The sequence below is a fragment of the Aulostomus chinensis genome, chromosome 5, assembly GCF_037954235.1.
Source record: "Aulostomus chinensis isolate RoL2024-O1b breed Wild chromosome 5, RoL_Achi_v1.0, whole genome shotgun sequence".
NCBI lineage: Eukaryota > Metazoa > Chordata > Actinopteri > Syngnathiformes > Aulostomidae > Aulostomus > Aulostomus chinensis.
In genome coordinates this window covers 14,198,447-14,223,196 of record NC_141324.1, presented here as the reverse complement: position 1 = coordinate 14,223,196, position 24,750 = coordinate 14,198,447, and the positions used below count along the sequence as shown (strand labels likewise).

At 44.4% G+C, this 24,750-nt stretch overlaps 1 protein-coding gene across 2 annotated transcripts in view; it reads left to right on the top strand.

Annotated features, from left to right (window-relative positions):
• Positions 1 to 1,369: 1,369 nt before the first annotated feature.
• Positions 1,370 to 24,750, top strand: part of kcnn1a (potassium intermediate/small conductance calcium-activated channel, subfamily N, member 1a) — a 53,265-nt gene continuing 29,884 nt past the window's right edge. For both annotated transcript variants that reach the window (XM_086203335.1, XM_086203336.1), the window contains exon 1: positions 1,370 to 2,924. In XM_086203335.1, the coding sequence (XP_086059461.1) occupies positions 1,620 to 2,924 (1,305 nt within the window). In that variant the 5' untranslated portion in view covers positions 1,370 to 1,619. The remainder of the gene's footprint in view (positions 2,925 to 24,750) is intronic.

Genomic DNA, 24,750 nt, shown 5'->3' with positions numbered 1-24,750 from the left:
CGGGAAGATTTGTCTAATCGATCTTGAGTCCCAAACTTCCTGGGATTTTTCCATCCCATGATCTTCTTCTTAAAGGGTCTTGAAAGCCTTGAATGAGAATTTAAATTCAAGTTTAATTTGATTATGTGATACTGGGGCTTTTTGAGTTTGGAACAGGCATGAGTTTTGGGGTGAAGCTACAGACCAGATATCTCAATAAATTATTACTCAGGACATGAGAATCTGAGCTTCGGTGCTCTTTCAAAGTCCCTTTGCCACTTAAAAGTGTGTTTGTTTGTTGCTCTTGTACTTGGATGCTGGAGCTCCCCCGTGCAGACGGATGTTTGCCACCAGAAGGAAGTTTCGACCTGCCGTTTCTCTGCCCTTTAATGCGGCTGTAGGACATGTGCACATCAGCAGGATTTTATGACTTCGCAAGCAAACTTAGTCCAACAGGAGCAAGTATATTGTAATGTGATGTGATAATGTAGATATAATTTGGAATCTTGAAGCATCCAGGTGTACGCTGAACGTGTCCTGCAGCCAAATCAAATAAACTATGACCTTGTTCTGTTAATGCGGTAGTTTTAGCCAAGTAATTATACAGGCTGCCAGACTCTTATTAGAATAATATTTATTATGGTGGACGGAAATGGGTATCACACACAGTTCTTTTTTTTTTTAATGAAATTCACATTACATGTCACTATGTTTCCATCGCAGAAGAGCAGGATCAGAGGTAGGATGGTGGGCTGTTGTTATGACGTGTGAGGGCACATTTATACGAAACTAACTTGGAACAGAAGGTGTTCTTTCATCGAAGTTTTGGAATATTACAACATCGTGATCCTCGGCGGCCACAGACGATCCAACAGTTTCGTCAGCACCATGGACAGCGCCGTGTCGTCCGGGTCCTTGCAGCAGGTATCCGGACGGCAGCCTCTCCATGTTGCTGCGAGCGTGCAGCAGCAGCAGCAGCAACAGCCGACTGCAGGCACCACATGCAGCAGCTACTCTAAATATTTCGCCCGGTAATACAAAACCAGGCATATTCTCCTAAATTATTAAACAGCAGACAGTGCGAAGCTCCGGCTGTGTAGTATGAGGTAATCGTTCCTGCGGTGTTGTACCTTTATGAGCCAACAAGTGGAACTGTGCTGTACTGTTGTGCTGACGTTTTATGGAGATAGAAAAAAACTGGGAAGGAGGGGTAATTGTTCAGAGTTGATCGGCGTGTGTTTGACAGGCCTATGGATCTGTTTTGGTGACGTCGCAGTAAAAGTGATTTCTGGTAGTGCAGGGTGGTTATGGCAACCATGACAAAGTCCATCTATTGAGCCGATGGTGGGTTAAGACCATCGGCCATGTGAGCAGGACCGGAGCACCTTCCTCCTCCGTCTTGATAGTGTAATATCCTAACACGGTGATTGATCCGCTGCAACCTGTGCGCATAGCAGGCATGGACCGATATTCAGTCGAAGGCGGTGTTTTGGCTCTACTGTGACGTTTTAAGGCAGGTCTTGGTCAAACCTACCAATGATACAAGTCGGTCCTATTCTGCTGGGACTGATCGCAATGAACGGGTGTCGGAGCTCTGCACGGCAAAGGAGCACCCACAGCGAGACGAGGCGATCAAGGGGATGCGGCATCGGTACGCGGGAGCTGTCCATCAGCACGAAATCCCCTACGAAAAGCAAGCAAACAGCAAGCAGAGCCGAGACCCAGCCGCTCCTGTTTTCAGCCTGCCGCCCCCGCCCTCTTCTCACCACCGAGACCGCACTTCGACCACCGCCGCTCACCGCCAGAGCCTCCAGGAGCTCCCCTGTCTGAGCCAGCCCTCAGGGAGACCTGTTCACAGCGGCGACCCTCTACCTCTTGCGTGCTACGACACCGCCCAGCGACCTTCACACCGAGCCGGTGAACCCAACACCGGGCAGTCAGCGCACCTGCAGCAGGATCCCTGGGCCCCGGCCGGCTCTCAGCAGCCGCCGCCGCAGTCGGAGAGGCAGCCTGTTTTTCCGAGCTGCCACTGCAGTTTTTCCGAGCAGGAGGCGAACCAGTCTCCAAATCGGCATCCTCTTGTCGATCTTCTCCCACCGCAGCCCTCCCCACCTTTTCCGCCACCTATACCGCCGCCACCAACATCCTCCGCCTCTCTGCCTTTTTCCCGGGAATCTAAAAGGGGGGATCGTCTCCGAAGGAGCGCCAATAATTACCAACAGGCAAGCATCGTGGAACGCTGCAGGGGAGGAGGAGGAGCAGGAGGGCACCGAGACCACAGACAGTTGTTGCAGCAACAGCAGCAGCAGCAGCAGCAGCAGCAGCAGCAGCAGCACAGTCATTTAAGACTCCAACAGAGGGACTCCTCCCCTGAAGGAATCCGAGCAAACTTACAGAAAAGATGCACTTTAAATGTATGTGAGTCAACCGAGGCTAACAGGAGAGCATTCGAGTCTCAGACCCAGGACCTGCTGCAGCAGCAACAACAGATTCCACAATTACGAGCGCAGCAACAGCTTCTGGTGGGGAGCAGCTTGCCTATCAACTACTGCGCCAGCGGCTCAGGAGAGCTATGTAGGACTCACCAGGCTCCACTGCTGCAACAGCAACAGCAGCAACAGCGGCAGCAGCAGCAGCAGCAGCAGCAGCAGCGGCAGCAGCAGCAGCAGCAGCAGCAGCAAGGCGCACTGGGGCTCTGTCCCCAGCGCCCGCAGCACTGTGAACAAGACCGCAATAAGTCGGGGAGGATCACCGCGCAAGGCGACCGGCCACTCTGCCGCGACTCCCGCGTAACACCTCCGGGAACACAACAGGCATACGCGGGGAACTCGTCTGCGACTGGCAGCAACAGCAGTAAAGAAAGCCCCAACTACGGCTCCAGCTATCACCTGTGGCCAGAGAGCCCGCATAAAGGAGAGGAGAGGATACGCATCGACCTCCATAAGGTAGATCTCCAAATCTCTCCTGCCGTAGCGCAGCACAGCAGCCTTTCATGACACAAACAAACGGCTCCTACGGCAACGTTTTACACAGTGACCACGCCTGTCATATGATTTTGATAGAGCACGGGCGCATGTATGTATGTATGTATGTATGTATGTATGTATGTGTGTGTGTGTGTGTGTGTGTGTGTGTGTGTGTGTGTGTGTGTGTTTTAACTGTGCGCGCGTCTATAACGCAATTTGAATCGTCATTTTATGTTGGGCAGCGTCTCCAAAACAACGCCGCTGTTGTTTCTATGATACACGTAAGCTCAGCGGCTGACATGTCTTATCTGAACTGGTGGGTTGTGTGTTTCATTTGCTCTCACACAAGCACGCGCACAAGATATGGCCTTTGCGCGCGCGCATACACACACATAGACACACACAGACACACACATGCTCGCCCTCGCACACACGCACACACACACACTCACGCACACAACTGTTCCATGTTGCAGTGTTGTCTTAGGGAAAGCAGTGAGACATACGGGTGAATTCAAACCGTGGAGCATGTGAATGTGAAGGTGAGGGTTTTCATATATATATATATATATATATATATATATATATATATATATATATATATATATATATATATATATATATATATATATGTGTGTAATTTTTATTTATTTTTTTGCTTCCAGACAGGATCAGGCCTGAACCCACTAGTGTTACCAGTGATAAACACACTCCCGAACTCTCTTTACAGTACATCCACCACCATGTTAGAGCCATCATTTCTGTATTAAAGACATTTTGTGGCAATAAAAACAAATGACAGCGAAAGGAAAGAGGACTTGCAAGGTGAAAGCTTCTAAATAACACGAGTGAAGACATCTTGAAGAAATCAGGAAGGGTCATAAAATAAATCACTGGGGGACATTAAATCATAGTAAAAGGTATTGAGTGGTAAGGTGTGTGTGTGTGTGTGTGTGTGTCAGCATGTATGTTTTAAGACAGCAAAGTACATTATGATAAGATAACATGGTTAAAGTGATATAAAAGATATCTTGTGTTATTGGTACCCACACCGTTCTTTTGTTGGAACTGAAAAAGTCTGGTTGTGGCAGAACTCATTGCTTTAGTATGTTTGTGAATCTTGGCACCAGCAATCCAAGTTGAATACGAAATGTTAAATGAAGCCACAACATGCTTGTTGAACCAAATGGGTCATTAGCATCCATCATCTTTGCTGGGAACTCTGGCTCCTGAAACACGGCAAATTCTCCAAATGGACATTGGAGGATAGAATCATTAGAATTTCACGTGTTCCTTTCTCTAAACAAAATCAAACAAGTTTTCCTCAGCATGTATCCCAGGTGCTGGTGAGGTTTATATCACAGCACGGGGAGACAAGAACAGGAGGCAGCGTCTAAATAAGTGCATTAGGCTCCTTTTTAAAATGCTGCAGGTGTTTCCAGGGCCTGAGCTGGCACCGCTAGCAAAAGGTGGTACATCGAACCACCTTGACATGACTGTTCTGTTCTGAACTTGGCTCAATTTCGGAGCATCAGCAGAACACAAAAACGACCAAATGACTGAAGTAAACTTTCCTCCTGTGGTTGCCATCAATCTATTTCTAGTGGGAATCAGAGGGTGTTTTGGTGCAGCAGCAGCAGCAGCAAACCAAACACCTGAACGTGGTATCTGATTCCTCTGCTTATGTAACCTGGACGTTCTTCAGATACATATCAAGAGTTTGTCTCAGAATACTTGAAGATGTGTTATTCAACCCGATGAAGAGTTGAATTTCAAAGGTTCAGCTGTGGGTTTTTTTTTTCTTCACATATTTGCGGTGTCTGATCATGTGCACCGATAATCACCTTAAACATATGTAGGGTACGTACTCATTTCAGTAGGAAGCTGCTAAGGGCTGGAGGACTGTTGGTTTTTTGGTTATTAAGACACTCTAGTATTTAAACGGCCTGTTGCAGCAGGATATCAGTCACGACACAAACATCCTGGTCACACTTTACGATCAGATCCATATTGATAATGGTTAGTTCATGCTTAGTTAACGGTTAGGTAACAAGATGAAGAGTTTCTAAATGGATACGTGTTCCCCACATTACAGAGTGCATCGATGGACGAGCTTGATGATGCTCATTCAGCTCTCTTACATATAAGAAAGCATGAATTAACCTTCATCAAACTCCAAACCACGAATTACACTCAAAATGGCTCCTTTTGCCGCTGTCATGCATTTAATCCATGCTGTAAACTCTAGATTACTGCACATGTGGATTTTTTTGTTCAGTGTTGCATAAGCCAGGTTAGGAAATCATAAAACAGTCTGCCGTGACACGCTGCTGAAGTATCAAACCCTTTCCACTCGCTCAGTTCTGCCAAGTCTTGTGATACGACTGGACCTGCTTATTTACTCACGCATATTTTGGGATTGTGGTTACATTTTATTGACTCCCCCTTAATGAGACGGCCCCTGCGCCCGCCCCTGTCTGACATCCCATAAACAAAACACTTGTGACAGAACAAGCCTGATAGAGTGTATACGATTACAGCATCCTACAACACACCCTGAAACCTAATAGGTGGCTCGCTGAACTGATGGGAGGTACTATGATATTGTGTTCTGCCACAATAACATTGTGCCTTGAAAGGTGCATTACTGCATCTATTGTGATGGCCTGTGTAAGCACTCTAATACCTGCCACTTACTGCTATGGTGATATCCCCTGCAGGGACGAGCTAGTACGTAAACTCTGCTGGATTTGTTCGCATCCACCATGTTGGTTCCCGGAGCTAAAAACCTGTGATGAATCACCTCGTGCTTTCGCACATTTGGTGCCATTCAGGATCTGGAGTGAAGCTGATTTTCCAGAACTATACAAGACCGTAAAACGCCCACAAAGACCAGACAAGTAGCAGTGATAGAAATTATACATTTAGTTTTTGGATTGTTGACATTTTAGTACTACAGAGATGATGTATTTTCACAGTCCCACCCTGAATTTAGCATTAACCAAAGACAATGGGATTTTATGGGTTTTTGATTATTGCTTGATTGCGATTGCTTGATTTTTATTCATACTAATCTGTCGTGTGCCTAGCAATTGTCGATGAGACTTACGCGGTTTTTTTTTTCCAGCAAGATAATCCTGCCTCATAAACGTCGCTTGTTGAAGTGCAAGTGCAACAGGTAGAAGTACAAAGCTGGCGCTATGCTGTAGACGAACCGCACCACGGAGGCGTGACTTAAACGCCACCACAACTGCCGTAAGGCAACTTCTGCTTTTTAATGACGGTTTTGTTTAACTGCTTGTTAGCAACACACATGAACACGTTGAAATTCTCACCTGCAGTATTCGATGCACTACCGAATGAAACTTAATGCGTTAAGCTCGTGTGAACCACTGGCCTTACCAAGGAAGAGGCGAGGGAATTGTAGGGTGAACAACTCTAACTCATGTCTGGGTTTTAGGACTGTAGGAGATTTGGGGAGCTCTTGTGCTTCAGTTTGTTCTGTTTTCGTTCTTCGTTGTTGTTTTGTTCTGCTTGTTAGGTAAAAACTGCGAGGCTGATTTTCATGAAACAAGATGGAGAGGTGTAACAAGGTTCAACCTGTTCAACATCATGAAAATAACATATTTTTTGTTGTTGTCAGGTTTGGCTGAGGTCGCCCAAAATGTGGGGACGACCTTGCACCCTCCTATTTGATTGTGTTGGAGTACAGCTGCAGTTACGAAGCTTGGTTCTCGTGGATATTGTCACACTTGTTCCCCCATAACTTGCATCATATCTAGCGTACTTTCTTACAGCGCGCTCTCGTTTCCTCTGTGAGCTCTTTGAACCTATGCAAGTCAAGAGGAGGTCGGTTCCCGTCCTCAGTGACCTCTAATATTTGTGACACTCTTACTGTGTATTTTTTTTTTTTTTTTTTAGTCTGGCATTGACCTTGAACACTTAAAAAAAACAAAACACTGAGATCATTGTGGGTTTCGGAGCGCCTGACTACAGTGAGCTAACAATCTGTTGCTATTTCTGCAGCTATCTCGGTAGCGCTCAATGTTCACATTCCACATAAAGAGTCAAGATTAGCCTCGAGCTAATTGTTGCAGGCCATCCATTATAGTCTTGGTTTCCGTTTTATGTTACGACAGTGAAGCACAGAGTGTTGCAGCCACACTTGAGGAGTCAAAAACCACAGGATTGCTTGAAAAAGGAAGTTGGATTGAAGAAACTTTATGATTTACACAGGATTTTCATGGAGGGGTTATTTGTATTTGAATCTTTGAGCACAATAGATTTTGAGTCGATCATCTGATCCCGTTCAGTTCTTTCCTTCATCGCGATATCAGATCACCCCCCCCCCTTCTTTTGTTTTTTTTGACCCTGTAATTTAATCTGGGGCTCCGTCGTCACTATTTACTACTTTGGTGCACAAACCTGATGAGTTCTTCAACAAAAGAAAGAAAAGCATTCATTGCATGGCGTCTTTTCCTGTCACATCAGCCACGTGCAGCGGTACACCTGAGTGTGTTTGTGCAGGTGCGTGCTTTTGTGTGTGTGTGTGTGTGTGCGCGTGTGTCACGCGCAGAAGGATATAATATCACGAGATGGCTTGAAGGAGGAAAGCTATTACAGTAAACCATTCTGTAAAGCTCCATCCAAAGTGGAGTCCAACATGCTTTAATCACTGATGTGATCTAGAACCCAAGCACACGCTAAAGTTCCCACCAGCTCCGTGTTTCTCTGAGTCTGTCTGGAGGATTTTGGTGTTTAGTTTGAGCTTTGAGAAGCTGCCTGATTTTGTTCCCCACACACAGGAACAAAAGTGGAAACATCTGACGGAACAACAAAGTAAACCAAAGACATCGTATTCTTTTTGTAAAGTTTGTGTCAAATATTTACAGTTATCCCACTTTAGTTCATTTAAATCTCTTTTGTTTGGCATTTCTGCTTTTGGATGTTCAGTTTTTCTAACGACGAGGATCATTTGTTTTAAGTGAATCCTAACAGAGCACTTTCGCTCTCCCTCCTGTCTAAATCAAGCAAAATGCTGAGGTAATTAGGCTGCCGGCTCTCTTTAAAAAAGTAGTTTGTCTTATCAGTGGTGTGTTAGCTCTGAAATAGCGCTGAGGTAACAATCGATGTTGACAGACCTGCTTACAGCGTTATGATTTACTAGCCGACTAATGCCAGGAGAAACATTATGTTGATTTAAACTTTCTTTATCGGCCATCTCTCCGCTGCTCTTACACAGCCTCCTTTTGTTTGTCTCTCATTAGGCGTCTGTGTTTCCACTGGCTTTTTGCTTTGCCGTCTGCCAGGGCGGCCAACACCTTGAAAGTAAACACACTCGGCTGAACAATTAAATGTCAGACAAGGGGCAGATCCTAGTTCACATCCTCTGTATATGACGAAGGAGGGCCACTGCTGTGGAGAACGTAGGTGTGAGCCGTGCCAGCCTCTTAGTTCAGGCTTCAGCTGGCAACACACAGACAGTAAGTATGAACATGAAGCTCTTTCAATAATTGATTGCTGTTTTCCTTATCTTTTTTTTTTTCTTCTTTTTTTGGGTCTGCTGTGTTTAAGTGCTGCGCTGCGCTCCTGCTCTGAAATAGATGTGTTACCATGTGTGTTGCTATGGAGAGATCAGCCCGGCATTGTGTAGCAGACAGTCTCTCTTAGGGGCGGTCAAGGAATCATGTGCAGAACATCTTTAGGATTTGCAGTGTTACATGTCTCTCTCTCTCTCTCTCTCTCTCTCTCTCTCTCTCTCTCACACACACACACACACACACACATGCACACGCACGCACACACAAAGTGATATTACCTCAAGTGTTGTTCATACAGTGCTCCACTTGATATAGTTCATTCGCTTTGCGTTTCATTTGAGCGAGCCGGCACAAGGAGAGGTGTATTGAATTACTTGCAGTCCAGTTGAATACAAAGGGTAGAAAGAAAGCGTGTTGGGGGGTTTCCTCGGCCGCCATGAGCCACTCAGCGCCGCTTACTACAGGGGTAGAGCCACAGCACGGCAGATGTTTTCGCTCTGCCAACGCTGTAACTTGACTGCTTGACCTCTCACGGTGCTCCTCTTTAATAATGCGTGTTGTAACTTACGATTCCTTTATTTATTTATTTTTACTCTGCATGCCAATTCCTCACTGTGACTCCTGCTTAATAAATGACCACAGTTCATTTATATGGTAATTCCTGTGAGATGCTAGCCAAAGGATGCCAGGCATAATGTATCACCTCGGTGCATATGCTTTATGGCTAATTAGGTTATTGATCTGAGGCCGTTCCTGCATTAGAGCATGATCACAACACAGAGGAGTATGACAGTTTGAGTAATGTAGCTGTAAGCTGATATTTGTCATTCATTATAATGCTGGAGAGATGGGCAAAGATGGCTTTATGTGTGTGTGTGTGAGAGAGAGAGAGAGAGAGAGAGAGAAGCTGCAGGTGTGTGTGTTTCTACATAATATTGTTGGCGTTGGAGTGAGTCATTTCAGTTTTGTTGGGGAGGAGTGCAGTAAGGAGATGAGAAAGTGCTGCCTCTCCTGTCATTGTGGAGCTGTGTTTGCTTTGCGGTTTAAGGTGTGTGCTCTTGTCTTCCATTTGAATACATGCATGTGTGTGTTGGACAATATATTCAAGATGTTTTCTCCTCCATCACCCGTATGTACAGTACGTAGTATCACCCCCACGCACACACACGCACACACACCACCAGTCTCTATCGTTCCCCCAGGTCAGACTTGGACTTGAGATCCCCTGAGCTGCTACAAGACTTAATTTACAGCACATGATACACAACCGTTCCTCTGTAAAACTCAATCACATCCTCCTCTGGCCGCTGTTAAATATTCAAGAAGAACAAAAAGGCCAAGCTGATCCACATCTCGTCAGTCTGCCTTCAGCGCTCTGTGGAAAATTGTGACTTGTATTTCTTTGAACAAACAAAAATACCACTATGTCAGAGGTGCTCCAACCTTTTCAAGAGTCAAAGCTCAACTAAATGATGAGCTGCAGCCCAAACCAAACACTCACACACTGTTGTGTTAAAATGTCTTTTGTCCACCTATCGCTGTTTCTGCTTCCAGTTTTTTTCTTACTTCACTTACACCAAACTCACAAACTTCCGTGCAAAGTCTCACGCTGCTGCCTGATCAAATTATGAAAAAGACGTCGTGTATTTATAGAGCATTTTAATCTCATGAAAAAGGAAAGCGCTTAAACAAGGATTTACAGTATAATTTCTTTACACTTTTGATTTTATTCAATTTAATCATTCTGTGTTTTATTTTATTTTATTTATTTTATTTTATTCCATCCAAATCAAACCTTCTGGCTCACTAAATTTGCTCGTCCTCTGTCAGCGCTTGTTTATGGGAATGTAAAAAAGAAATCGCTGTCACCAATCAGAAGCCCCGTGTGTGTTAAAAGTGTGTTTTGTTTTGGCAGCCATCATGGCTGATTTCCAACATTTTGGAGCAGAGGACGAGTGAAGCAGTTTTAATTCATCAGTTTTAATTCATCAGTTACCTCAAATCACCTAGAAATAAAACAGCCATGGTAGTAATCGTGCAATCAGGGGAGAGCGAGCTGCCTCTCCGCAGCAAACCATCTGTTTTCATGTGGCATTTCTCTGGTGTGTGTGTGTGTGTGTGTGTGTGTGTGTGTGTGTGTGTGTGTGTGTGTGTGTGTGTGTTTGGCTTTTGTGTATTGTGCACAATTGTGTGTACCTGTGTTTATACTGTAGATGAGGCAAAGAGGCGAGCAGGAGAAGTGAATGAGTGGGAGGCTGGCTTCACTATATCATTATTGTGTGGAGTCTTTTCTTGAGATGGTGAAGGTTGCAGCCCGCAGTCATGCAGAAGAAGAAGAAGTAGAAGAAGAAGAAGAAGAAGAAGAGGGAGAAAAAGGAAATCACATGCTTTTAGACATAGCATCTGGCCAGCATCCAGCAACACATGCCACCTTCTTCAACATGCTCATCTTATGAAACATCTTGTTAGCGTGTCACACACCTCTGACATGAGATACGAGAACTCTCGCTCTCTCTCACTCTCTCTCTCTCCCTCACTCTCTCTCTCTCTCACTGCCTGTGTGTTTCCTATGGTTCTCTGCATGTTGTAGTTCCTATACAGCTGCCTCCATTAATGACCTCTCTCCCACTGTTAACCCCTTAATGGTCCACTGGTTTGCGCACGTCCCCTTTTGTCACTGACATTTTCTCTTTAACCCTTTCACGGACAAAGCTACCACCCATTCCTGCTTTCTTTTTCTTTCAGAGTCCATTCTCAATCATTTCTGCTCCCCAGCTACGTCTTTTCTCTCTTTTTAAAGCTCCCTTTTTTTTCTTTTTTTTCTTTTTTTTTTTTTTTTAAAATAGAATCAATTTACACTAAAGGGCCCAGGGGGCATTAACTGCAGTACTTCATAACAAAAAAAAAAAAAGGAAAAAAAAAAAAAAAAAAAGCTCACTGGGAAACCGTAGCTTGAGGCTGTTCGTACAATTCCCAGAACTTTTATCATGTGAGACATAATAGACGGCATGAAAGATAGCTGCCGTTCAGTAGAGTATGGCGTCTGGTTATTGGTTCACCTACCTCAAAGATTACACGCAGCGTTGTAAAGTGCAGTGTGTGTGTGTGTGTGTGTGTGTGTGTGTGTGTGTGTGTGTGTGTGTGTGTGTGTGTGTGTGTTGAATGCAAATGTGCTGCTTTTCCAATTGGCCTCTGTTTCACTTTAACAGAGAAAAGGGGGCTCAGAGGCAGATAAGGATATTCAATTAGCTTGACTCTATGGAAGAGCGCTGCAGCAGCGCCGGGTGACATATGCTAAGAGTTCTCTCTTTGAGTGGAGCAGCAATGAAACCTGATATCTTCTCATTTCATCTTGTCACTGTTTCAGTAATTTTCCATTTGGAATGTCAGACATATACTGTCTGATATACCGTCTGATATACTCCCTTTTCTCTATGGAAGGTCTCCTCTTAGAAATGGAATTGGAAGATAACTTGAATAGGAGGAATGGTGATCAGATTAACGCCGCTCCAGATTAAACTAGTCCTTTTTATTGCTGTTTATTTGCTCTGCAATGAAAAACTCACTGATAGTTGTCTTTTATAATCGATGCATTCTCAGTAAGACATGGGTGAGGATTCACTTGACCCTGAAAAAAAAGAAGAGCTATCCCCCATCACTCTCTCTTTCTCTTCCTCTCTTATCGTCCTACCTCTCCCGTTGGCTGGCGTCCTCATCCTGTCATAAATCTCAAGCGGGACGTATCCAGGCAACTCTCCAGTCAATCTTTACTGAGTTTGTTGCACTATTGATCTGTCCTGTGCTATAGGTTGTCCTGGCTTCTCTCTCTGCTATTGATGTTTTTGCCGTGGGGAGAGAAAGAAAGTGCCACAGCCTGAATTTACAGAGGGCTCGTTTTCAAATGACTTACAGTCTCCTCACAGTGAAAATGGTGGCCGCGCAGTGCGTGCTTGGATCTGATTATTGTGTGTTAACAGGTATGGGTTGTAGGGGGGTTTAGTGTGGGTTATGGAGCACTTAAGGGTGATAATGTCTGTGGGGAAACATATGGCTCCTGTGGTCCTGTTGGGACATCAAATAGCTGCCAAGGGAACAGTCAACTAATGAAGATGGTTTAGTTGTCAGGGGCCAAATAGATAAAGCTGTATTTCAAGCTCTTGTGGTTAAGTGTGTGTGCGTGTGTGTGTGTGTGTGCGTGTGTGTGTGTGTGTGCGTGTGTGTGTGTGTGTGTTTGCTTTGGGTCCCCGACCACATGCATTAGTTGCTTTCATGGCGGAAAAAAGTACGAGGACCCATTACGTCATACCACGGACAACATCATCATGTTACATGAGGTATAAATAGTCTGTTATAAACCCTCCTACATGTACCGCTACTCCTTAACTATTGATTACAATATTATTTGTAGTATACATAGTTTTATATATAGTTATATACTAGTGAGAGTAACTACCTTCTCTACGAATGTCATGTTTTCTGTGGTGTTTTCCTGTCAGCAGGATTATGTGGGAACTATTTAATAACTAATAATCACCCAGCTTGGTGAAGTGGTGCAGCGTGGGCCAAGGAAGTACATTTGGTGCAAATAAGTCATAGCGCCATCTGGTGGCAACAGGAAATTACATGATTTTGGTTGTTGTTTTTTTTACACATTAATGTACTCCTTGGCCAGATCCATCTCAGAAACACCTTAAAAACTTGGTGATGGATTACTGGACTGGAAGACTGTGAGTTTTCATTAAACAGTGTTACCATGGCGACAGGGCCAGTTTTGATATGGCGTAAAAGAACACGATGCTGTTCATTCAATGGTCAGACCTGGACAATGAGAGTCCCGGCCAAACGGCATCTACAGGCTGAATATGTCACAATCATAGCGCCACCTGGTGGCCAAAAGAAGTGAGCATAATGAACCATCACAAGCTAACATGTTTGTTAGGTTCACTGGAGACTCCATTGCCTGTAGGTGTGACTGTGAGTGGGTGTCTGTCTCTACGTGTGGCCCTGTGATGGACTGAGGGAGTGTATCCTGCCGCCCGCCTGAAGACAGCAGGGGCTCCAGCCCCCATGAATATCCTGACAAGGGTCCCTCATGCCTCACCATGGACTTCCTAGATATAACCAGCTGTCATAGTTGCCAGTGTTGCCAAAGTTAAAAATTGGTTCCCAGTCTGAGTCAGCAGGTTTATGTTTATTAAATCTGACTCAGTCACTCCAAATCAAGGTTGAGCTGTTTGCCCTTGCTGTGAAGAAAGAGGAAGGTTGTGAGGTCAAGGTACAACTGTTAATTTAGAGAACAATTTACATTCCAACACTCACTCAATCACAAGCTTTGCCTTGTGACTGAAAGAATGCGATTGCTGCAAATTTGTTTGAGAAAGTTCATCACTCTGCTGCAGCAGTGCTTGTGTATCGTTCCCCTCTGCTGCTGGGTGAAGAGCTACGATAGCGACAGTAAGTCCAAGGTTACGCCTGCATCTTCTTCATGCTTCAGCGACTCACTGTCGCCTCTTGTGGAATGACAAAGTATTACCAGACAAGATGCGCTGGCTGCACATTTGGTCAGTCAGTGTTCCTCACTTTCAAATGTTGCCACGACTTAATCTTAAAAGGTGACAGGAGGTGAAAGTAATATGAATTTATAAAACAACATATATCGTGAACATTCGTGAAGGGTTGAGCTCCCGCGGCAGGAATGTCGCTCAATGAGAGACATGCGTGACATCATGTATGTGGGACTGGGAATAATATTCATGACAGTACAGAGTTGTGTGACAGTGATTTCAATCCTACACCTCCTCTCGTACATCTCAGCCTGTGTGGGAATGTGTGTGTGTGTGTGTGTGTGTGTGTGTGTGTGTGTGTGTGTGTGTCTGTGTGTGTGTGTGTGTGTGCGTCTTCACGAGGGGGTTATCAGCACAAATCTAGCATCAATCAAGCAATCAGCCATAATGGGAGTCTATGGAGGCAAATGGGGAAATACTGTTGATTAGCTGAAATAAAGAGGGAGCTTTAGAGAGCCGATTAGTGAAACGTGGAAATGATCCTCTAGTCCCTTTTCCTGAGTTCAATGTCAGACATCAAGGAGGTTTAAAAGAGGCATTCTGACATCAACAGCAACTCTCAGAGAATCTCACCAGAGGTAATACAGAGACTCGGAGTGGACTTGGAAATGGCATTCTCTTTAATGGCCAGCAGGGGGACTTCTCCAACTGCCACAAAACAATGTATAGAAAGATGAACCAACATTTTATCTGATTTATCAATAAACATTTAAAACCCAAGTTTATGGTCTCAAATCCTCTGCATTGTAGAATGATGATGTCAATTATGGTCCCACTTTGAGCAAAATCACGGTAAAACAAGTAGCTAACCTGGCTGCGCGTGGACCATTGGCGGAACGGTACTTTAGTCACAGTTATGGTTCGGTTCATTTTGATTTTTACACTAAAGAGAAGAAAAACATCCCCAGCATGAGCTGAAATGAATGACCTGTGTTTCACTGTCCTTAGTGGTCGCTGGTGTGCCTGTGTACCCCAGTGTACTTTCTCAGCGGAGGCGGAGCTAATGAGCTACCCGTGCATGTGAGCCAACAATCAAATATACATTTTTATTCCCCGCTGAACCAAAAAAATGTGGTTCACTTCCATATTGAACCTTGGGTTGTGTATTGAACAGTTCAATTTTTAACAGCTAGGTGGAGCATCAAGACGGAGGTGCTCCTCCTCAGCTCCAACCCCTCATGCAAAAACGATCACGTCCGGTTTGATATTAGGACGACGAGAAAATTCCAAAGTCCACAAACCAACCGTTGCCCTTTTCCAACTGCACAGAACAGTTGGTAGGTGGTTGGTCGTCACGGTACCGTTTGAGGACCAAATTTACAGGGTCTGGATATATTTTTGCTTGAAACAGAAGCCACTGCTGGATCTTGAGGAAGGAGAATCTGTGACGTCATTCGAGTGCTTCTTATTTATGACATCTCTCTTTACTCTGCCAGCCAATCTGGACCAGGCTCTTTCACGCTCTGCCGCTGCTGAACTCACTTGATGCTTGCAAAATTCTCTCAGCTCGTGTCGCCTATGTGACAAATCTGTATCAATTAAATCTAATCAGAGTGAAAAAAAATCATGTATTTAATCCTGTATGTGATTTATAGATTAAACAAGAGAACTTCTTCAGTTTGTTTCAGGACCTTTCATATGTTCTCATTTGCTGTTTTGATATTTTTGAATGTTTTCTTGTTAACGAGCTGAAACAAACATTTTCATGGCTTTGGTCAAGCCGCGACGTTCACACATTTCTGGAATGTTCTGCGAAAAGGTGAAGGACCCGCTCTTTTACGTGATCATGTTTTTTGTTTTACTTACATTACCTATCGTTTCCTTTTTCATTTTCTTGCTTACGTCGCTCTCTCCTGGTAACTTCCTCCTCTCCTGCGTTTCCCTCCGCGGCGGTGCTCTGCCCCACCCTGATGTGCTCTACCTGTGTCCAATTATCGTGCCCCGCTTGAGTGTTTGGCTACGTGCTTCCCCTCCTCTGTGTCTTGTGTTCCAGCCTTGTTTTTGTCATTACTGCTTGTACCCTGGACTACAGGTTCTCTGCTCCCTCATGGTACGTTTGGATCTCTGTGTACCAAACCCTGTCTTTGAGTCTGAGCTTTTATCTGACTACTTGGAGCTGTGTTCTTATGGGTTCATCTCCTGTTTGGTCACTTCTCCCATTTAGCCCCTGCAGGATTACTTTCCAAGAACGATGATCCATTTTGCTCAAAAAGTTGCAGCTGCTCTCAGAGCTTCTGATTTGCTGACATTATTAGACGCTTTTGTGTCAAATAGTTTCAGGGACATTGCGTGTTTTTTTGGGTCATTAGCTCATATGTGTGAAGGTGATGGGCAGCTTCAGTCATTAGGGGAGTTTCTGCTCCTGATTATTATTTTGTCACACATTAGCAGGTTCAGTTCTCTCAAAGTCTTGTCAAGTGCAGTCCATTTTTTCATGGCCCTGATCTACATACCGTGTTTCTTATACACCTCCCCTTTAATTTGCTGGAAATTGAAATTGTTCCTAATGAGGCAGTGGGCATCCCACAGGGAAAGTCCCCCCTTCCTCCCTCTAGTCAGTTCAAACCCCAATCTCCATAGGACCTACTTTTTTAAGACACACAATTTCATATGGAACAGCCTTGTTGGGTCCTAATTCGTGTTTGTGTGCGTTATCAGTTCTAAGAATAACCCGTTCCCACTGGCACGTTCCTCCCTTTTCTCCACTGCGGTTTTGTTTTTGGTGACATCTCATTTTTCAACTCTTACTGAAGACGTCCGACTGTCATTCAAAACAGTGATTCTGACACCTAATCAAATAAAGCGGCGTGTTTTCCTTGTGTACTGCAGTTCCAGAAGCTCAAGTACACCAACCTGCCACTTTATTAGGTAGTATAACCCAACGGCCATGCAGTAAATCCTCCCTTCATGAGCATCATAATGCTCAGTTTCTCCTGGCTGTGTTGGGGGAGGCGTTGATTTATCTTCAGGGTCATTTTGGAGGCTGTTGGACTGTAATACCGAGGAGTGTTCTTCCAATTTTGTCCACTCTTCAAAAAGTTGCTTCTAGACTCCAATGGCTTTGTTTAGCTCGTGTGTTTTCTTAATCACAGAGAGAACAAACACTCCAAACAAACTAATTAAGGCCTCATCATGTTTCAGATGATTAGTAGTTGAAGGGAATGTGATCTCTACATGATTTGACTGGTAAAGTACTGTTGTTTGTGTTGTTGTGATTTAACGCTATTATCCTACATTATAAGTCTTTGCCTCAGTAAATGTTATAGTGTCCCTCGGGCGATTGCGGTGCTTTTAGTGTTTTTACTGTTTTTATTGCTGACTTTAATTCTCTTGTCGACTGAAATGAGCTGAGTTGTTGTATTGGGCTTCCCCCCGGGATCCCACACAGCCCACTAATACCAAGAGCGACTAGAGTGGATCCCTACCTCGTGCAGCAAATCAGACTGGCTGAGCGTTAAACCCTCCTGTTATCCTCAAATATTTCTGACGCGTTTAGCCCTCGTTGTCAATCTGACCCCTAACCCTTCACAGAAAATTCTTGACCAAGTTTTTGTGTCAGGCACTTTGTTTATTTGTTGAATACATAAATAATGGAACCTAATCAGTGAGTTGACTTGTCCTCTAGCGCCACCATCAGGCAGGCAAACTTTTAAATTAGAATTAATTTATCTTGAAATGTTTTCATACATATCTTCTCAAATTCAGTGACAACATCAATGACCACCAGAGTAGGAGCCCTGTTGGTTTTGGTGATGATATCACCTTTCCTGTAGCGCCATCATCAGGTCAAACCTTTAGTTTTAGAGTTGGCGTATCTTGAAAATCTTTCATTCAAATCTCTTCTAATTTGGGGTTCACATTCATGACTCACAGAATAAAGATATGGATTTATATTGGTGACCCCCCCCTTCCTCTCATAAACATATTTATTTAACTATTCAACTCCTTTCCCCAAAAAATGGAAAATTATGGTCCTTCTACTCACTTCAACAAGGCAGATGTTCTCCTCAGAGTGTGTCCCACCAGACATGGTCAGCCATGTTGAAAACATAAAGCCATTATTCAAACTCTTCATATAACCATCAATTTAAAATATTGTACTTGAGATGCTAATTTTGGAAGGGAGGCGTGTACAGTTAGAAAGACGTGATCCACTGGCAAGCCTACATTGGCCTCTTCACTTTGGCAGGAGTTCACAAGTCAAGTTGTATCCCACATTCCCACCATGAGAAGTATCACAGTTCTCCTGGGAATTGTTGTTTTCCACACTCCACTTTTATGTATCAACTCAAAAGAATCAACTCTGCACCTGCAGGTGTGGGGATGTGTGGTCTCACACACACACACACACACACACACACACACACACACACACACACACACACACACACACGTTTTACACAGCTAAAACAGCTTTGGATCAAATTGACCCCAGAGGAACACCATTACCCGCAATATGTGTTCAGCACACTGAAAAAATATCATGATACTTTATTGCTTAATCAGTTGTCCCAAACAAATTAGGAAAAGTCATGAAATATGAAGCAAAAGCAAGACGTCAACTATGATTTTTTTGAATGATGAACATTAAATGGAGTCAAATTGACCCCAAGGATAAGAGGAGGGTTAAGCTGGACTCAGCAGTCGAGGTGATGGTCACAAGAGGTTTCTGAAATATGTGTGGAAACCTAAGGGGCCACTTCAAACTTGGACCACCGCAACAGCCTGAATCATCGAAGTGTGAGGAGGAAGACAAACGGTGATCTCATGAGTGTTTCCATTCAGTTTATCAGACACGCCAGAGATTCTGGTAGATAATGAGAAATAATTCTGTTCCGTCTCATTGCTCGACCTGGATCTAACCAATCTTTTCCAAACCACAATCAAGTTTCATAGCCTTAGAAAATAAGACCCACGAGAAGCCACTGTGAATCTCTAAAACTGAAGTCGTGTTGTACTGTGCAGTATATGTACGCCATGTTTTTCCAACTAGGCATTGATACAAAGTAGCATGCATAGTTAATTCACACTGCCTTAGTTAAAAAAAAATGACACTTTAACTGTGTTACTATCTTTACAACCAGGTGCTTCTAAAAAAAAGTCACTACATTTACATGGACTTCAATATTGGAAAAAAAAAACCACTGTCTGAAAATAGTTTATGCGGTAATCTTAATACAAAAAAAGCCACATTTCACTTCATTGAAGTTTGTTTTTTGGCAACTTTCTGGCAACACTTTCAACATGTGTGTTCAACTTGTGGGTGGCGAGAGGGTTCACCCTGGACAGGTCACCAGTCCATCACAGGACCAACACATAGAGACAGACAACCATTCACACTCACAGTCACACCTACAGTCAATTTAGAGTATCAATCAGCCTCGTCCCCTCTTGATGTCTTTGGACTGTGGGAGGAAGCTGGAGTACCAGAGAGAACCCACACAGGAACAGGGAGAACATGGAGACTCCACACAGAAAGATCCTGTGCTGGAGCCGGGACTCGAACCCAGAACCTTCTTGCTGTGAGGCCACAGTGCTGACCACTGCACCACCGTGCTGCCGACTTGTAATTAGTTTATTGAAATTGTGGTTACTTGTGACTTGCTTTGGACTGCATGACATCGTCTGACATCTGAGCTGATCCTCTGCAGCGTGCGAGCATGAATGAAATATTCTCCAAGCAACTCGCATGAAAACACCTAAACAAGTATCTTATTTGCTGTGTCACCAGTACTCAGACTATTGCCGTCCATGTATATGTAGTCAGCTACCTTGCATGGCATTAACATTTCAAAACTGTTACTTCAAACCCGCAAGCTGGTTACCTGGTCAGCACAGCATGGTAGCCTCTTTGTTAACCCCCTCCCCCCAGCATGTTAGCCGAGCTTATTGACTGTATAACACATGACATGGTTGAATGGTGTTATGAAATATGAATTTAGACATTTCTGATGTGATGCCATCAATATTAATTTTGTTGCAATATACTTGCGGTACATCAGTAGCATGTACAGGTGACTTTCCTATGTGTGTGTGTGTGTGTGTGTGTGTGTGTGTGTGTGTGTGTGTGTGTGTGTGTGTGTGTGAGAGGTCATGGAAAATGTTTGACTACGGGTGAAGAGAACAGACTTCAACATGCCTGTCAGTTCCATGAGCATCAACTCACATACGCGAGTCTTGTCTGACACCCACATGAGCGTCAAGCACTCATCCACACACTTACTGGCCGTTCCAGACATGTGAGGTGACAGTAATCTGTGGGACTGTTTTTGGAGGAACCTCCATGACAGAAGGGCAGAGATTACCAGCAGACTGAAGACATAATGAACAGGGCGATAACACCCCTCTTACTCTGATTTTTGGCTCATCACTGATAAAGAGGACACGTTTTAATTGATGGTGTTATTCTTCATCATCATCACCCTCTCGATCAATCACCGTGTTTCCACGTGTACGTGCACACATACGTGTTCAAATCCTGCGGTATGACTGTATCCTGCCTGTTGCTGCAGCACTCAGGGAGCCGTCCATGAATGTGAGGTTTTCCTGCGTCTTCACCAGCGCTGAGTAATGATCCACATGCTGGTCAGCGACGGACAGAGGAGCCCTGCTGCCTGCTGGCCTGTCAGAGAAATGTGACAGCGTCTAGTGTGCAGGGACAAACCGGAGAGTGTAGCCTCCAGCTCTCAATCACTCTGGGGCCTGGCACAGACACCCACAGAGAGCTGTCTCCCCTCTCTGTCCTTTATCTCGTTTCTCTTTCACCCTCCTCCCATTTCCAGGTCCTAGTCTGTTCCTCCGTCTTTCCTTCCTCTGTCATCCTCCTTTTCATGTCAGCTGTTAACTGATTTCACAAACACACGTGGATCGCCTCAAACAACTTTTCGTTTTGTAGCTGCTCACTGTCTGCTTCAATATCCGACCTAATCTGACGCCTGGCTGAGGCTCAGCTCACTCAGCTAGCACACATATATACATCCATCCGCCCACACACACATACACACATAATTAAACAAACTGCCCCCCCCCCCATGCTCACAAACACACATACCCATTTTTAGGGTATATAAGCCTTCAAATTTGCAGCACAGTAACCCCATACAGCACTAGAGAATGAGGATTTTCTATTAGATTTGCGCTGGCAGGAGAGAGAGAGGAGCGAGCCACATAGTTGCCTTCATTTAAACTGTTCTGCACTGAGGCTTTTCAATTTGATTATGAGACTCCATTTCAAAGAGCCTGGATGCTGTGTGCCATTCAGGATGAAATTGAGCCATTGGTCGGCTGGACAGGCAGCCTCCCTCTGTCTCCTCAGTGGCGGTGGGGGGACGCATGGCCCGCTGCGCCCTTTCGCCACAGTGTTTAGTCGTGTTGGCGGGGGGGGGGGGGGGGGGACGTGACGGTGCGCGGGCAGTTGGCTAAGTGAGCGAGAGTATGAAATTGACTGAGTGCTTTGAGGTTTTGTAATGTGATATGAGGACTCAAAGTACGTGAAGGGCTTCGGAGAGGGTACATCCATGAGCTTCTGTCTTAGATCACGTTTCTTCTCTTGCATCGTCTCTGGCATATCGTAAAAGAAAAGTGTGTTTGTAACAAACTGAAGAATTTTGGGTGAGTCGTGACCTGCTTCAGAGATGAATGATCACCACGTGGAGGTAACTAAAGCTGAGGATGTAACAGCAGCCCGACCTCCTGGTATCCATCATTAATCCTCGTCATTTACCTTATTGGAGCAACACTTCCTGGGACGTTCTCTTTTTACATCTCAGGATCCTGTGTGGTCCCATGACTGTCACAACACGGCCTTATTAGCCTGATGAATCCTCATGTAACTGGTCATTTGAAACCAAACAAGCTCAACATTTTGGGTCTAATTTTTCAGCGCTCCCACTCCGAATGTGCAGGAATGTCTTTTGTTTTTCTATTTATCGCCTAAGCCACAAATGCAATAAAACCAAACAACAGCCACAGTGTGAAGGGATATTTAACTGACAGTACATCCGGCAAGTTATTAGGTCAACATTTCAACTTCAGTCATACTAAATCACATCATCAGATGTTTTTCAAATCTCACTTTGGCCGATTGTTTTGCAGAAGGTTGTTAAATATCTGGCTGTTGCAAGGTGGTGTGTTCCTTCAGGAGGAAGTGTGTCGTACACAACGCATGGTACTTCCAAGTGTTTCTTGTTTTGGTTGTGAGGAGATAAATGACCCATGTAATATGAACATGTTTCATATTGATCTGCATAATCTTCGGTGGCTTTTGACTCGTGCGAACAAGTGTTAATGCGCAAATTGGAAGATGGAGACACATTGGCTGAATACGTTCTGAAGCATAGCAAACACTTAAGGAACTTGACGGCTATTTCCGCTGACGGCATCTTTCCTGTTCTTCCCTTAATGCGCAGCAACACGGCTGATGGTGACGGCAACAGATACGTTGGATGAGGAGACCAAAATATTCTTCGGTCTCATTCAAAAAAAAAAAAATGCAGAATGTACTTGTTTTGTTACTAATTTGTGACCGCTGCTGCCTCGGTGTTTCATGGCAGCCATGTTGGGGTACGTTGCCAAGAGCACCATCTTCCGACAAAACTAGCATAGCTTATCTGCTACAGATGGAAATGCAAGCTTTTAAGATTCGCTCCTCTTTGAGATGGAAACCTGGCTACTCTCTTTCTCTTTTGAACTTTTTACTCTCACCCAGATTATTTGAAGTAATTCAGTTGGTACCCTAGTGATCCAACAAAGACTCCGTGTCTGAGAGTCAGACTTTCACCAAATCTCTTCAAATGATGCTTCTCCAATCCTACTTTTACCACTTTTGACGGACGACAGGAACATTATCACATTGGAGAGCAGTTATACCAACCGGTTTGTATTTTCCTCAGAGATGGCAGCTTCTCAACTGGGACAATTACACGTGCTTCACTTAGTGTGAAGCCAAACACACTTTAATCTATTAACAGTCTGCAGTTAAAAGTAGTTCCTGCTGTTTCACAGAGGAGCAGCGAGTCCCAGCTGGCCGACTTGCATGTCATTCCCTTACTACTGTTTTCCCCACATTTCCTTTCTCTCTCCGCAGTTGCAAACACGCTCCCTCCAAAAAGCTTACAAGAAAAGTTGGAGCAAGAAAACAAAAATGTAATAAAAGTATGAGAACATTTAGTAAAAGCCAAAAAAAAAACAAGCTAACAAACATTCTATATGTGTTTGAGGCTTGGATGAGTCTCTAGGATTTGTTATCTGGTAGCATCGTCCAGGAACTGAATTTACATATCAAGCATCTCGGAAACACTGTGAAAGTTTGACTGTGACTAAAAATACTCAGAGCTCCGAGCAGGACTACAGAGATATTTACCTCCTACACAAAAGCAAGAAAGTCTCTTTAGAGAATGAATGACACCAAGATGTTCTGATTCCAGGAACCCTAGAATGAAAGGAATGAAGAACTTCTGTAGTCCCGCTAACACTGAGGAGTTGACGCATCAAAAAGCCATTTGAAACATTTTAAGAGACTGATTAAAATACCACCTAACAACAGTTGAATTTTACTCTTTGGACTGGTTTTTCCAGTGAGGTCAAACTGTCCCGCTCGTCCATACCAACATGCTGCCGATGACGCCTCGCGTGATGGAGGAAGCATGTGGTAGTCCCATGGGGTTGCCCTGCGCAGTAGAGGGGGCGGAGCAATGACCGACTCGCGTGCTTAGTCGGGAAGAATGTGAGGAAGAGGCAGACACAAAAAAGAAAGATTTCAAAAATTCTAAAAGTCATAATTATTTGTTTGTGGCTCTCCGACCTCGGCGCGACCGCCTCTGTTTTCAGTCTTTCCAGAACGGCAATATTTTCTGTCATTCCAAACTAAAATTCACTTACCGTAGTCTTCAAAAGTGTAGAAGGGTCCTAATGGCACAGATTAAAAAGCAATTTAATACAGAAAAGGGGATTAGAAACACTATGGGCTGCACTAATCCTTAACCTTTAGTCCTGTTCTCATGGAACCACAATATGTGCACGATGATAGCATCACAGGACTGGAGTTAGTAAATTTCCATTAGGGCCGCACTTCTTTATTCCCACCAGCACATTTAAAGGCATTAGGCATGCTTTGTCAAGGCTAATAAAAAGGACCAGCGGTGCTATCACACACCCAGACTTGTTTCGGAAAAGGCACTCTTCCATGTGAAGTTTTCATAACCCATTATGATAATGTGGCCGAGTCTCTGTAGGCCAGAGGATCGACAGGCAGATAGATGCTTCTGGGGTGACTGCTCCTCAGTGTTTGCATTGGTGGAACGTAACTGGGACACTCTCAGACTCCCACCTGCCAGGGAGGGAGCGATAGACGAGGAGATGAAAGCACAGCGACGTCTCCGTGGCATCGGGTCAGAACAGAAACCATTTAGTACGGGCGATTCATAGTCACAAATGTCACACTATTATCTCTCTAATGAGAAATTCTCTGCTGAATATACAACCAGCAGCTGGCCTTCAACAGACTAAAGACATAGAGTATCCTTTGAGTTTTCAAAGAAATGTTTTCCTCCTCGTGGTCTCTGCAGCGTGCCTGATTTGAGAAGGCCCCCTCCTCTCTGTTGGGCGGCCCGCTGCTCATCTCTGCAGGGAAGCCTCTTCTCGGACAGGAAACAGGGTCACGCCGAGCATTAATCATTCATATCTAAATTTGTGCGGTGCAAA